Raw genomic sequence first — 15,637 nt, 5'->3', positions numbered from 1 at the left:
ATTTAGTGTGAAGTCCTCGCTGCAGCTCTGATTTGCAACCTGCCAGAGCACATGTCCCAGAGTCATTTGAGTGAAGATTATCCCTTTGGTACAATCCCATGGAGGTGCCTGTGGACCATGAGTCAAACACCATTTCTCCCCCACCAATCTTTGAGCCATGCACCCAATTCCTTGTCTTATTTATTCTACTCCCATGTACTCACAGCTCAAGCAACCATCCAGAGATTATCATCTCTGGGGTCATGTATTTCCATCAACCCCCCACCCCCACACCCGGTTGCTTGTACATCCTTTGCAAAGCCTTTTTCTATCTCTGTCATTGGTACCCACATTGGCCATGAAACTAAATCCTTCCTCTCCCACTGTGAATTCCTCTCTAGACCAGTGGAGATTTCCTTAACCCGGGTCACCATTCCAGATCACATCCAGTTCCTCACTGTATTCACATGTCCTTGTTCTTCACCCAGATTGACTCATCATGCTTCAGCTGTGGATCACTCTCCCCTGAGATTCACAATGTGTACATCCCACAAGTTGCCATTGGTCAGCATGGGAGAGATCCCTGCCAGGCCCGATCAAAAGAAGGTCCCTGCTGGGCCAGTTTGGGAGACAATCCCTGTCATGGAGTATGAGTGGGTTCCTACTAGGACAGGTTAGGAGTGGATCAAGATTTAAACAGAAGTTCCTTTTTAGACAACAAAACATCATCTAGTTGCTCTCCTGATTTTGTGCATAGTTGCCACAAACCATTTGCACTTAGCTTGTATCTGACCTCTACATCGCTCATTCTGTTGACAAAATTGGCTGCACTGCCAATCAGTTTCCACTGTGCAGATACATCGAGCTCTTGGAGCCGTCAGCGACCCACTTGTCTCCTCTTTGTCCGAACGTTTATGTCTTTGCACATTCGTTAATCCATATGGTACAATTCGTCTGGAATTAAGATGCCATAACATTAAGGATGAGGAAAATGCCCTATCACAAAAGGTCAAAATCTCAAAGACAAGTCACTGTGCAGTCAACATCACGTGTTCTCTTTGAAACACTGAACATCATGACTCTCCTCCTCACCTACTTCACTTCCTCATCCCAATCCCCTCTTCTCCCTCCTGCCCTCCCTGCTCAGCTCCATTCCCCCTCATCTGCTTTGCCCCTCTCAATCCTCTTCCTTCTCCCCACTCCACTTCCACTTCCTTCCCCACGTCCCCATCCCACATACTCCCCAGCTGGCCTCATTCCTCCATTTTCTCATCCTCACATCACTGCCCTCCAAATTCAACACACTCCTTGTTTTTCATAAAGCACAACCATTAGGAACAGAAATAAGCCATTCAGCTCCTCCATCCAGTTCCATCATTCAATTAGATTATGGCTGACCTGTGGTCTCAAATTCACTCTCCTGTCTCCCACCACTCTTCCCACCACCTCTGACTCATTTATCAATTGAAAATATATTCAAATTCACCTTGAATTCTTGGAAAATCCCAGCTTCTAGTAGACAGTACACACTGTTGCTTTTGTGTTGCTAGCGATGAATGGTGAATGTTGAAGTGGTAGATGTACTGCCAATCAAGCGGCTGATTTTTCTGGGATGGCGCCAATCCTGTTATTGAAGCTACAACCACCCAGGCAAATGGGGACTATACCATCACATTCCTGACTTTTGTCTTGTAGACAGGTTTTGGGGAGTCAGGAAGTGAGTTACCCATTCCAGAATTCCTAGCATCTGAACTTCTTTTATAGCCACAGTATTTATAAGGCAAGACCATTTTAGTTTATGGGGGGTGGCTCAGCGGTTAGCACTGCTGTCTCATGGTGCCAGGGACCCAGGTTCGATTCCAGCCTCAGGCAACTGTCTGTATGGAGTTTGCACATTCTCCCCGTGTCTGCGTGGGTTTCCTCTGGGTACTCCGCTTTCCTCCCACAGTCCAAAGATGTGCAAGTTAGATGTATTGGCCATGCTAAATTACCCATAGTGGGATAGGGTAGGGGATGGGTCTGGGTGGGTTGCTCTTCAGAGGGTCAGTGTGGACTCGATGGACCAAATGGCCTGTTTCCATACTGTAGGGATTCTATGAAGTTTCTTGTCAATGGCGACTCCCAGATGGTCAGAAGAAAATTACATCATGAAAAAGAGCAGGAGTAAATTAGTCAGCCCTTTGAGCCTGCTCCAACATCCAATAAGATGACAACTGATTTACCTCAATACCATTTTTCTAAACCTCATGTCCCTTGAGACCATTAATACCGTGAAATATATTTGATCTCTGTCTTTAACATGTTCTATGCTCTAAAGCCTCCTGGAGTAGAAAATTCAAAAATTCACCATCCTATGAGTGAAGAAACTTCTCCTCAGCACAGTCTTAACTCTCTTGCATTTTATCTGAAAATATGTCCTCTGATTCTACATGATACAGCCTGGTGAATCAATTCTCCCACACCTATTTTGTCACTCGGTGTAAGAGTTGCTTCACCTCAATTAGATCATCTCATATTCTTCTAAACTCTAGAGAATACAGGCCCTGACTCCTCAATGGTAATGCCATTGGATGTTAAGGAGGGGTGGCCATTACTTGGCATTTGTGTGGTGTGAATGTTACTTGCCACTTGTTAGCTCAAGCCTAGATATTGTCCAGATCTTGTTGCATTAGAAAATAGACTACTTCAGTATCTGAGGAGTTGCAATTGATACTGCATATTATGCTATCATTGGCAAACATCCCCACTTCTGACCTTATGATGGAGACAAGGTTATTGATGAAACAGCTAAAGATAAGTGGCCTAGGACACTACCCTGAGGAACTCCTGAAAGATGTCAAGGAACTGGGTTGACTGACCTCCGACAATCACAATCATCTCTGTTAGTAGTAGGTATGACTCCAACAAGTAGACACATAACTCCCTGATTCCCATTGTCTTCAGTTACTCTCGAGCCTTGATCATAGAATCACACAGTACAGAAGACAACCTTCATCTTTTCGAGTCTGTACTATCAAAAAACACACTACTACTTACACTAGTCCCATTTTACCACATTAAACCCATAGACATGAATGCTATGACACTGCAAAGGCTCATCCAAGTACTTTTTAAAAGGTTGAGGTTTCCTGCCAGTCTGTATGTTCCAGATCCCCAACACCCTCTCGGTGAGAAAACTTTTCCACAGTCCCCTCTAAACCTTTTGCCTTCTGCATTAAAATCATGCCCCACTGTTATTGACCCTTTGACTAAGGGGAACAGCTGATATCCACGAGAATCACTCTCACCTCCCCTCTGAATTTCAGCTCTTTTGTCCATGTTCTATTGTCTTCCCCCATTTATATGTTGAGTAACTCCGCCCCCAACTTCACAAATGACATCCCCTCTCTATGCTGCCTCCAATCCCTACAATGTGTTCCTTAGTTTTCCATCCAAAGCAGTGGCCCCTGATAACACTAAATAAAAACCAAAATAACTGCAGATGCTGTAAATCCGGAACAAAAACAGAAGCTGCTGGAAAAGCTCAGCAGGTCTGGCAGCATCTGTGAAGAAAAAAAAGTTCTGAGGAAGGGTCACTGGACCCAAAACGTTAACTCTGATTTTTTTCTTCACAGATGCTGCCAGACCTGCTGAGCATTTCCAGCACCTTCTGTTTTTGCCCCTGATAACACCCTACTTTGACCTTTAGTGCATGGATCTCCTGGACTGACTATGACCACCCCCCTTGACCAAGTTGAATGGGTAGTCCTGAGTGATAACTGATCAGCTCTCTGAAAGACTTCACATGATTCCTGGACTGGAGCCACAGGGCTGACCGTGGTCCACACTCCAGCCTGTAGAGGTACAGAATCTCTGAACCTGACTGCCCTGAGCAGCTGACTGACCACACCTAATCCCCAGGACTGATATCAGAGGCAGTCCTTGGCTTACTGTGGTAGAACCCTGAATGTCTCCACTGACTTCGGTGAGGACTTCTCCCTGAAGACTTTCAGACATTATTACCTGCTTGCTGCATATGCAGTGTGTTTGCTGTATCTAGCACATGGTGCTGGGCTCAGATTCATGCAGCACACAGCAAGATGTACTCCCCTTGGCTGAGGATTGCTAACAACCAGAAACATTTTTGCTTCTGTGCGAAAAGGCAAGTCAAGACAGAAGGATTGCAAGTCTTTCATTCCTAGCTAAGAAGGCAAAGCACAAGAAGGCAAGGCAAGGCCAGGCAAGGCAGAATGCTGTAAGCATGAAAGTAAGCACGAAATAAATGAGTGCTAAGAGAGTGAGCAGGCAGCCCTGAGGTGCAGTCCCCTCTCTGAGTTGGGAGCCTATCCCTGTGCAGAAAGTGTCCTGGCAGCAGTAATCCAATAAAAGGTGCCACAAAACCAGAAATTTCTGGAGAAACTCAGCAGGTCTGGCACATTTGTGGAGAGAGAAATAAGGTTAATATTTTGAGTGCGGTGACTCCACTTCAGACTGATATTAGGTAGGAAAAGGAGGTAGTTAGACTGATGACAGACGGTCAGGGGAGGAGGAAAGTGCCGGAGAAGAAATTGTTAGACAAAATTAAAGCTCATGGGATTAAGGGTAATAGTCTGAAATGAGGATTGATTAGTGGACAGAGAATAAAGAGAAAGAATAAACAGATTCCTTTGACATGAATGATGCATCTAGTGCTTGCCACAAGACTGGTGGTGGACAATTAAATAATTCACTGGAGGAGGAACAGGCCTTACAGATATCCCCACACTCAATGATGGGGGAGTGCTGCATGAGTGCAAAAGATCAGGCTAAAGCATTTGTAACAATCGTCAGTCAAAAGTGCCATGTGGATAATCCATCTCAGCAACCTCCACAGATCCTCAGCAACACAGATGCCAGTTTTCAACCAACTTGTTTCACTCAAAAAATGGCTAGTGGCACTGGATACTGCAAAGGTTATGGACCCTGACAAGGTTCTGGCAATAGTACTGAGGACATGTGCTCCAGACATTGTTGCAACCCTAACCAAACCTGTATTAGAGCCTCAGTTGTTCACATCATTTATTCACATTATACTTGGATAATAGCAGAGAAAGTCATACATCCAAATTCGCTGATGACACCAAGTTAAGTGGCATTGTAGACACTGTAGATAATAGCACAAAATTACAAAGGGATATTGATAGACTAAGTGAATGGGCAAAACTGTGGCAGATGGATTTTGATCTAAGCAAGCGTGAGGTCCTCCATTTTGGATGGAAAAAAGATAGATCAGGAAACTTTCCAGACGGTCTTAAGTTACAAAAAAAATTGGTGCAGAAAATATTAAAAAAAGCTTATAGAATGCTGCTTATATATCTATAGGACTACTAGGATCTGTAATGCTGTCATTAGACAAACTCTGGTTAGACCCCACTTGGAGTACTGTGAGAAGATCTGGGCATCTCACCTTAGAAAGGATATATTGGCCTTGGAGTTTACAAGAATGATTCCTTGTCTTCAGGGGTCAAATTATGAGGAAAAATATACAAATTAGGCCCGTTTTCTCTATAATTCAGAAGGTTAAGGGGTGATCTGATCAAAGTCTTCAAGATTATGACGGGAAAAGACAGGGTAGATAAAAATAAACTATTTCCACTGGTTGGGAATTCTAGAACTAGGGGGCATAGTCTAGAATTGGGGTCAGACCATTCAGGAGTGATGTCAGGAAGCATTTCTACGCACAAAGGTTGGGAGAGAATTGGAATGCTCTTCCAAAAACAGCAGTGGATGCTGGATCAGTTATTAATTTTAAATTCAAGACAGATCAATTTTTGTTAAGCAAAGGTATTAAGTGAGATGGGCTAAGGGTAGGTATATGGAGTTTGGCCATAGATCAGCCATGATCATACTGAATAGCAGAACAGACTTGAATGGCTGAATGGCCTACTCCTGTTCCTGTTTCAGCTACAACACTGGCATCTACCTGACAATATAAAAAATTGCACAGATATGTTGTGTAGACTAAAAGCAGGACAACCCCAACCCAGCCACTCTATCAGGCTACTCTCAATCATCAGTAAAGTGATGGAAGGTGTCATCAACCGTGCGATCAAGCAGCATCTGCTCAACAATAACCTGCTCAGCAATGCCCAGATTAGGTTCTGCCAGGGCCACTCAGCTCCTGACCACATTGCAGCCTTGGTTGAAAAATGGACAAAAGAGCTCAATTCTAGAGGTGAGGTAAGTGTATGCAGCCCTCGACATCAATGCTGCACTTGACTGAGTCATGTTGCAGTCAAGTTGCAACTGTATAAGACTTTGGTCAGGCTACATTTGGAGTACTGTGTGCACTTCTGGTCACCACACTATAGGAAGTATGTGGAATCTCTGGAGAGGGTGCAAAATTGGTTTACCAGGATGTTGCCTGGCTTGGACTGTGTTAAATTAGGAGGTTTGCATTAGACACCAGAAGGTAAGGGGCAATCTGATAGTATTATATAAAATTATGAGAGGTGTGAATAGGATCAATTGTTGGAGTCTTTGTACCGGGGTGGAAATGTAAATTGCTATGTGGCACAGGTTTACAGAGAGGGGAGAAGTTTGAAGGAAATGTGAGAGGAAAGATTTTTTACACAGAGGGTATTTGGGGCCTGGAATGCACTGCCAGGGGAGGTGGTGGAAGCAGATATGATGGCAACGTTTAAAGAGGCATTTAGACAGAGACATTAACAGGCAGGGAATAGAACAGTGTAAGAACATGACAACGTAAGAAACAGGAGCAGGAGTAGGCCATCTGGCCCGTCGAGGCTGCCATTCCATAAGATCATGGCTGATCCTTTTGTGGACTCAGCTCCACTTACCTGTCCATTCACCATATCCCTCAATTCCTTTACTGTTCAAAACATCTATTTATCTTTGTCTTAAAAACATTCAACAAGGTAGCCTCATCTGCTTCACTGGGCAGTGAATTCCACAGATTCATAACCTTTTGGGTGAAGAAGTTCCTCCACAGTCCTAAAACTGCTCCCCCTCATTTTGAGGCTATGCCCCCTAGTTCTAATTTCACCCATCAGTGGAAACAACCACCCTGCTTCTATCTTATCTATTCCGTTCATAATTTTGTATGTTTCAATAAGATCCCCCTCATTCTTTAAAATTCCAATGAGTATAGTCCCAGTCTACCCAATCGTTCCTCATAAGCCAACTCTTCAACTCTGAAATCAACCTACTGAACTTCCTCTGTACCCCCTCCAGTGCCAGTACATCCTTTCTCAGCTAAGGAAACCAAAACTGTACACTGTACTCCAGGTGTGGCCCCACCAGCCCCCTGTACAACTGCAGCATTGTCTCCCTGTATTTAAACTGCATCCCTCCAGTAATGAAGGACAATATTCCATTTGCCTTCTTAATTACCTGCTGCAGCTGCAAACCAACCTTTTGTGATTCATGCATAAGCTCCTCTGCACAGCAGCATGCTGCAATTTTTCACCATTTAAATAAAAGTCCATTTTGCTGTTATTCTTACCAAATGGATGACCTCACATTTACCAACATTGTATTCCATCTGCCAGACCCTTGCCCACTCACTTTAACCTATCCATATCCCTCTGCAAACTTTCAGATTCCCTGCACCCTCTGCTGTACCACTCATTTTACTGTCATCTATGAACTTTGACACTCTACACTTGGTCCCCAACTCTAAATCATCTTTGTAATTGTAAACAATTGCAGTTCCAACACTGATCCTTGACCATGTGCAGGCAGATAGGGATTAGTTTAGGATAGCATTGTTGTTGACAATGGTGGTCTGAAGGCCTTGTGCTATATTGTTCTGTGTTCAAAAATGCAGTCAATGAGAATTCAGGGGAAAAAGTTTCCATTGGTTGGAGTCGTGCCTAGAATAAAGGAAGATGATTGTCATTGAGGTCAGCCATCTCAGCTCCAGGACGTCTTTGCAGGAGTTTGGTCTAACTATTTTGAACAGCTACATCAATGACCTGCCCTCTGTCATAAGGTCAGAGTGACATGTTTTCTGACGATTTCACAATTTCAGCACCATTCACAACTGAAGCAGTCTGTGTCCAAATGAAACAAAATCTGAACAATATTCAGGGTAGGGCTGATAAGTGGTAAGTAATATTCATGCCACACAAATGCTAGGCAACGGTCAATTATAAAGAGAGAATCAGGCCATCACTTCTTGACATTGAACTATGTTACCATCACTGTGGATCCCTCACTATCAACAATCTGGGGGTTAACATTGATTATTGAATCAATGACCTGGGCATAGATTTAAGGTCAGGAGTAGATGGTTTAGAGGAAATGCGGGAAAAAGCATTTTCCCCCATAGGGTGGTGGAATTTTGGAACTCACTGCTTGTAAAGTGGAGGCAGAAACCCTCATAATATTTAAGTAGCATTTAGATGTGCAGTTGCGATGCCAAGGCATACAAGTCTATGGGCCAAGTGCTGAGAAATGGGATTAGAATGCTTAGGTGGTTGTTTATGGCTGGTGAGGATGTGATGGGCCAAAGGAACTTTTTCTGTGTTCTAGATCTCTATGACTCTATTAACTGAACTGGACTAACCATATAAGTACTGTAGCTACATGAGCAGGTCAGAGACTATAAGACCATAAGAAATAGGAATGTGGGAGATTGTTCAGCCCTTCAGGTCTGCTCCACCATTCAATAGGATTATTACTGATCTGACAAGTCTCATGTCCGCTTTCCTGTTCTTTCCCCATTATCCTTGATTCCCTGACTGATCAAGAATTTATCTCAGTCTTTAATGTAGCAAGGACCCTGCCCCTACAGCTCTCTATGGTAAGAAGTTCAAAGACTCTCAACCCTCTGAGAGAAAAAAAAAGTCCTCTTCACTCACTCTTAAATTGGCACCCCTTTATTCTGAGACTATGAGGGGAAACATCCTCTCAGCATTTAGCCCTTTAACAGTCCTATATGTTTAAATGAGGTCACCCCTCATTCTCTAAACTCCAGTGAGTAATGTCCCAAACTGTTCAGCCTTTGCTCATAAGACAATCCCTCCATATTAGGGATCATCCTAGTGAAACTTTTCTGAACTGAAATATGAAATAATATCTCTCCTGAAATAAAGGGACCAAAACTGCAAACACTACTCCAGATGTGGTCTCACCAGCACCTTGTACAGTTGCAGTGAGAAGTTCCTACTCTTATACTCCAACCCCCTTGCAATAAGCACCAACATACCATTAGCCTTCCTGATTCCCTGCTGTACCTGTGTGTTAGCTTTCTGTATTTCATGCACAAGTTCCCTCAAGTCCCTTTGTGTTGCAGATTTCTAAATGCCCTCTGAAATGGCCCTAGAAATTCTACTTTGTTCAAGGGCAATTAGGGATGGGCAACAAATGCTTGCCTTGCCAGTGACACCCATATTCCATGAAAGAAAAAAGAAAAACATCAGGAGTAAACCATTCAGACTTCAAACCAGCTGTGCCATTCAATATGATCATGGCTGACTTCCTGCCTCAACTCCACTTTTTTGCTTAATCCACAGATCGTTTGATTCTCTGAGAGATCAAAATCTGTCTCTCTCAGCCTTGGATATCCTCAACAGATCATCCACAACTCTCAGGGGTAGAGTTTACAAAGATTTACAACCCCTCGAATGAAGACAGTTTTTCTCATCTTAGCCCCTATCCTAAGACTGCTCCCCATGTTCTAGATAGCGCAGACAGAAAGAAACAAGCCCTCAGTGTCGAATCTAATGAGTTTCAAGAAATAGTCTCAGGAGATGGCATCGACTATCCATGACTGAGATGATCAACAATGCTTTCACTGGAATGTTGTGGATTTTCAGACATCAAGTACATTTAAGGCTGTGATTGATTTTCTTCATTGGGTGCAGTGGTACAGAGTCGAGAACAGATTGTTCTGGGAGTTCTCAACTTTGACTCTAGACTGTAGAGAGTCTGATAACATGGCCAAGGATAGGCCCTGCTGATTACCAACTCCCTCAACTGAGGAGTCAGTGCTCCTCCATGTCAAACACCAACTGGAAGAAGCACTGAGGGTAACAAGAGAACAGGATGTACTCTGGGTGAGGAATCTCAATGTCTAACACCAAGAGTGGCTCCGTGCCACTGCTATTGGTTGGGCTGCCTGGTTCCTAAAGAACAGAACTGCTATGATTAGGTCAGTGGCAGGCAGTGAGGGAAACATTTAGAGGGAAACCCGACCCGACCTCATCCTACAGTCGACTTGTTGTAATTTTTCACATTGTGGATAGGTGCCAGTGTCGTGGCTGTCATCTTACTCAGAAGGTTATGAATCTTTGGGATTCTCTATTGCAGAGGGCTGTGGAAACTCAGTCTTTGAGTTTGTTTTACTTGATAGCAATGCTTCAAAGGGATCAGGAGTTGATATTGGAAAAAGACTTTGCAGCGGTTGATTAGCCATGATTGCACTACTTGGAGGAATATGTTCAAAGAGCTGAATGGCGTCCCACTGCCCATGTTCCTATATACCTGACCCTAGTTTGAGTTCTGTACACATCTGACTCCACCTGTTCACAACTTACTCTGGGGTGTTCATCCAGATGACATCCAGGTGGCAGTAGTACACACACTCTTTGTCCTTGTACGAGTAACAGGTACAACGTTTAACACGCGCTCGGGGTCGCACCAGTGCAGCATTGATCCCTGAATGAAGATGGGCCCGTAGGTCTACCTCCCTGTCTCTGGCACTGTTTGAGGGCTCTCCCCCATAGATGCCTGCAAAGAAAGAGCACAAGTTGGAGGATTAATCACACAGACAAGCTTCAATTACACTTGCACACAGTTAGACAAGTGAGAGAATCAATAACTGATTCACTAAATACCCCCTCACTTCATTCATTTATTAATTAAATACATGTAGCCATTCTCCATTGATACACTAAATACTTGCGCACTCCATCCAACACTTATCATATGCCCACCTCATTCTGACCATTGGTTCAATATTTACCCTCTTATTCCATTCATTGTTTAACAAATCCTCAACATAACATCATGGTGTAAGATCCAGCTAGTAGGTTTACTGCAGTCCTCTCTCCTGGTTGGGAATTATACGGCCTACTTGATCTAGTCTGGTGAAGGAACGCCACTTTGTAATCCAACAACAAGAGGCTCTTGTCTTGAACAAGATGTAGTTTGCTCCATAATACTAAATGGGAATGGGTTCAGTTTGGGTTCTGCTGGGTCCACTCAGCTCCTGATCTCATTGCAGCTTTGGGTCGAACATGACAAGAGGCGAAGTGAGAGTGATTGCCCTTGACATTGCTTTTAAGTAAATGTGGTATCAAGGAGTCCTAACAAAACTGGAATCAATGGAAGTCTCACTGCTGGTTGGAGTCAAAACCGACACATAAGAAGATAGTTGTGCTTGTTGGAGGTCAGACATCTTAGCTCCACCACATCTCTGCAGGAGTTCCTCAGGGTAGTGTCCCAGGCCCTACCATCTTCAGCTGTTTCATCAATGACCGTCCTTCTATCATTAAGTCAGAAGTGGGGATGTTCACTGAAGATTTCACAATTTTCAGCACCATTCATGACTCCTCTGAAACTGAAGCAGTCCATGGCCAAATGGAACAAAATTTGGACAATATCCAGGTTGGGCTGAAAAAATGGCAAGTAACATTTATGCCACACCAAAGGCAGGCAGTGACCATCTCCAATGACAGAGAAGCTAACCATTCCCTCTTGACATTCAACGGTGTTACCATTGCTGAATCCACTGCTATCAACATTGACCATTAATCAGAAACTGAACTGAATTAGCCATGTAAATACAGTGGCTACAACAGCAGGTCAGAATCTAGGAAGTAAGTAATGTCTCTCCTTATTTCCCAAAACCAGACCACCATCTTCATAATAACAACTCCATTGTCTGCATCAATATGGCTAAAAGAACAATCATGAAGCTTGATACCATTCGAGACACATCAGTCGACTTGATTGGCACTACCACCCTTTTTCACTCCCTCCACCACCAAAGCTCAGTCGCAGCAGTGTGTACCATCTACAAGATGCACTGCAGAAATTCACCAAAGATCCTTAGAGATCACCTTCCAAACCCATGATCACTTCCTTCTGGATGGATAAGGGTAACAGATTCATAGGAACATCACCACCTGAAAGCTCCCCTCCAAGTCAGTCACCATTTGACTTGGAAATATATTGCCGTTCCTTCAGTGTCACTGTTTCAAAATCCTGGAATTCCCTGCCTTACAAGCATTGCAGGCCTCCCTATAGCACATGGACTATAGTGGTCACAGAAGACAGCTCATCAACACCTTCTCAAGGGTGACTAGAGATGAGCAATAAATGCTGGCCCAGTCAGCAACACCTATTTGCCATGAATACATTTTTTAAAATCCCCATTACGTTGCTACGATAGACATTATTAACGGGACTATGAGGGAGATTTTGATGTTATTTCTCTTTCCTTCAAGATCCAGTGTTGTTCCCCTGCCTGATGCATGTGACATCATCATATTGAATGATGTTTAGTTCACTCTTTCAGCATTAACTCTTTCACACCTGTACACAAACATCTCACCCAAGCTTTCATCCCATCATTGTTGTTTATAATCACACTTTCCACAAACTTATCCCCCACAAATTTAGATGTGGAGTTTTGACTATTCTACCAGAATATGTTGCCTTTGGATTTGTAAGATTGGTGGGTCTTTGGGTCAAAGAATCTGTTATTTCATATGAGGGCTGAAAGATTTTTTCATTCTGCCATTCCTCATTCGGTTTATCCCAGTCACTTGGTGGACAATTAAGATGAAGTTCATAAAAAAAACTGAATATTTGCTGAGAATTAAGAAAAATCTTCTTAAATATCGGGCAATTCTTCTCCGTTATCCTACATTTTCTCAGTTCACGTGGCCAACTCAGTTATCATTCTCTAGTACCAGCCCTTATTTATGCTTAACAATTGAATCTACACTTCTCACCCTCAACCAGATTGTGGAATTCTAACATTTATGATTACATTTGTGCTTTACAAGGCATTTATTAATTAATCCTGCCTCGTTGCCTGCTACCAGTTTTAAAATAGCCTGCTTCTGGGTTGGCATCAGAATGTACTGCTCTAAGAAATCATTCCAAATGCAGCTTCTGAACTTGTCTTACAGACTACCTTTACCAAGCTGATTCATCCAACCTGTATGAAGATTAGAAACCACCCATGTTTGTTGCACTACCTTTCTTACAAGCCATACTAATTTTTTCCTGCATACTGTATCCTACAGTGTAGCTACCATAGAAGGCCTATGAGCTACTCCCATATGTAACTTTTATTGTTACTATTTCTTATCTCTACCCAAACTGATTCTACACCTTACACAGTTCTGAGGAAGGGTCACCGGACCTGAAACGTTAACTCTGTTTTTTCCTTCACAGATGCTGCCAGACCTGCTGGGCTTTTCCAGCAACTTTGTTTTTTTTCCCCTGATTTACAGCATCCGCAGGTCTTTTGGTTTTGATTCAACACCTTGATCTTCAGTGGTCATCTCTCACTACTGTAATTTCACCATCCTTAATTAACAAAGCTTACCCCAAAACCCCCTTTACCTAGCTTCCATTCCATTCAAACACATGAACTAGGAGCAAGAATAGGCCATTTGACCTCTCAAGACTGCTCTGCCATTCAATAATATCGTGACTGATTTGTTTCTGTTTTGAATTCCACATTCCCATTCCACATCTACACCAATATCCTTTGATTCCCTTGTGACCAAGTACCTACTTACCTTCACCTTAAAAAAATTCAATGACCCTTCATCCATCAAAGACAGCCTAAAACAGAGATTTCCAAAATCTCACAATGTACAGAGAAAAAAACATATCTCATAGAGTCATAGAATTTAAAATTAATGAGGAGGAGGTATTAGACATTTTAGTGGGCATAAAGGTGCACAAATCCCCAGGATGTATTCCAGGCTTCTATGGGAGGCAAGGGAGGAGATTCTTTGCAGAAATATTTAATACTTTGCTGGTCACTGGTGAATTGTCACCCTGGAAGATAGCTATTGTAGTTCCTTTGTTCAAAAATAGCAGCAGGAATAGGCCAGGAAATTACAGACTGGTCAGTCTGATATCAATTGTAGGGAAATTATTGAAAATAATTCTGAGGAACATATACCAATAATTGGAAAGGCAGGGATTAGTCAGGGGGTAGTCAGCATGGATTTGTTAGAGGAAAATCCTGTCTTACTAAGTTAGTTGAGTTAGAATCATAGTCATAGAAATTTACAGCCTGGAAACAGTCCAACTTGTCCGTGCCAACCAGATATCCTAAATGAATGTAGAGCCATTTGCCAGCATTTGGCACACATCCCTCTAAACCTTTCCTATTCATATACCGATCCAGATGCCTTTTAAATGTTGTAATTGTAACAGCCTCCACCACTTCCTCTGGCAGCTTGTTCTATACATGCACCGCCCTCTGCATAAAAAAGTTGCCCCTCAGGTCACTTTTACCTCTTTCCCCTTTCACTTTAAACCTATGCTCTCTAGTTATGGACTCCTCGACCCTGGGGAAAAGATGTTGGCTGTTCACCCTATCCGTGCCCCTCATGATTTTATAAACCTCTATAAGGTCACCCCTCAGCCTCTGACATTCCAGGGAAAGTAGCCCCAGTCTGTTCAGCCTGTCCCTATAGCTCAAACCCTCCAACCCTGGGAACATCCTTGTAAATCTCTTCTGAATTCTTTGAAGTTTCACACCTTTCCTATAGCAGTGAGACCAGAATTGCAAACAGTATTCCAAAAGTGGCCTAACCAATGTCCTGTACATGACCTCCAAACTCCTATACTCAATGCACTGACCAATAAAGACAAGGGTACCAAATGCCTTCTTCACTATCCTGTCTACCTGTGATTCCACTTTCAAGGAACTATGAACCTGTACTGCAAGGTCACTTTCCAGGACCTTACCATTAAATGTATATATCCTGCCCTGATTTGCCTTACCAAATCAGCACATCACATTTATCTAAATTAAACTCCATCTGCCACTCCTTGGCCCAATGGCCCATCTGATCAAGGTCCCATTGTACTCTGAGGTAACCTTCTTCGCTGTCCACTACACTATAAATTTTGATATCAACTGCAAACTTACTAACCATACCTCCTATGCTCACATCCAAATCATTTGGATAAATGACAAAAAACAGTGGACCCAGCAATCCTTGTGGCACACCGTTAGTCACAGGCCTCCAGACTGAAAAGCAACCCTCCACCACCACCCTCTGTCTTCTACCTTTGAGCTAGTTATGTGTCCAAATGGTTAGTTCTCCCTGTATTCCATGTGATCCAACCTTGTTAACCAGTCTTCCATGCGGAACCTTGTCAAAAGCTTTACTGAAGTCCATATAGATCATGTCCACTGCTTTGCCTTCATCAATCCTCTTTGAAAAGGTGACTAAATAAACTGATGACGGTAGTACAGTTGATGTGGTGTACATGGGCTTCAGTAAGGTCTTTGACAAAGTTCTACAAGGAAGGCTGGTTCAAAAGTTCCAAAAGATCTCCATGGGATCCAAGGCAAAAATTGGTTTGCAAATAGGAGGCAAAGGATAATGGTGGAGAGTTGTTTTTGTGATTGGTAGACTGTGACCAGTGGCATATCACCAGGATTGGTGCTGGGGCCATTGTTGTCTGTTAT

The 15,637-nt window shown here is 43.1% G+C and overlaps 1 protein-coding gene across 1 annotated transcript in view; it reads right to left on the bottom strand.

Moving 5' to 3' along the window:
• Positions 1 to 704: 704 nt before the first annotated feature.
• The window catches only part of LOC125485438 (endothelin-1-like), a 61,336-nt gene continuing 46,403 nt past the window's right edge, over positions 705 to 15,637 (bottom strand). The window contains exons 2-3 of the mRNA XM_048608199.1: positions 10,500 to 10,692; positions 705 to 933 (exon numbers count right to left, since the gene is read on the bottom strand). Of these exons, the coding sequence (XP_048464156.1) occupies positions 705 to 933; positions 10,500 to 10,692 (422 nt within the window). The remainder of the gene's footprint in view (positions 934 to 10,499; positions 10,693 to 15,637) is intronic.

Source organism: Rhincodon typus, chromosome 19, assembly GCF_021869965.1.
Source record: "Rhincodon typus isolate 14 chromosome 19, sRhiTyp1.1, whole genome shotgun sequence".
Classification (NCBI taxonomy): domain Eukaryota; kingdom Metazoa; phylum Chordata; class Chondrichthyes; order Orectolobiformes; family Rhincodontidae; genus Rhincodon; species Rhincodon typus.
This window is presented reverse-complemented; position numbering and strand designations above follow the sequence as displayed.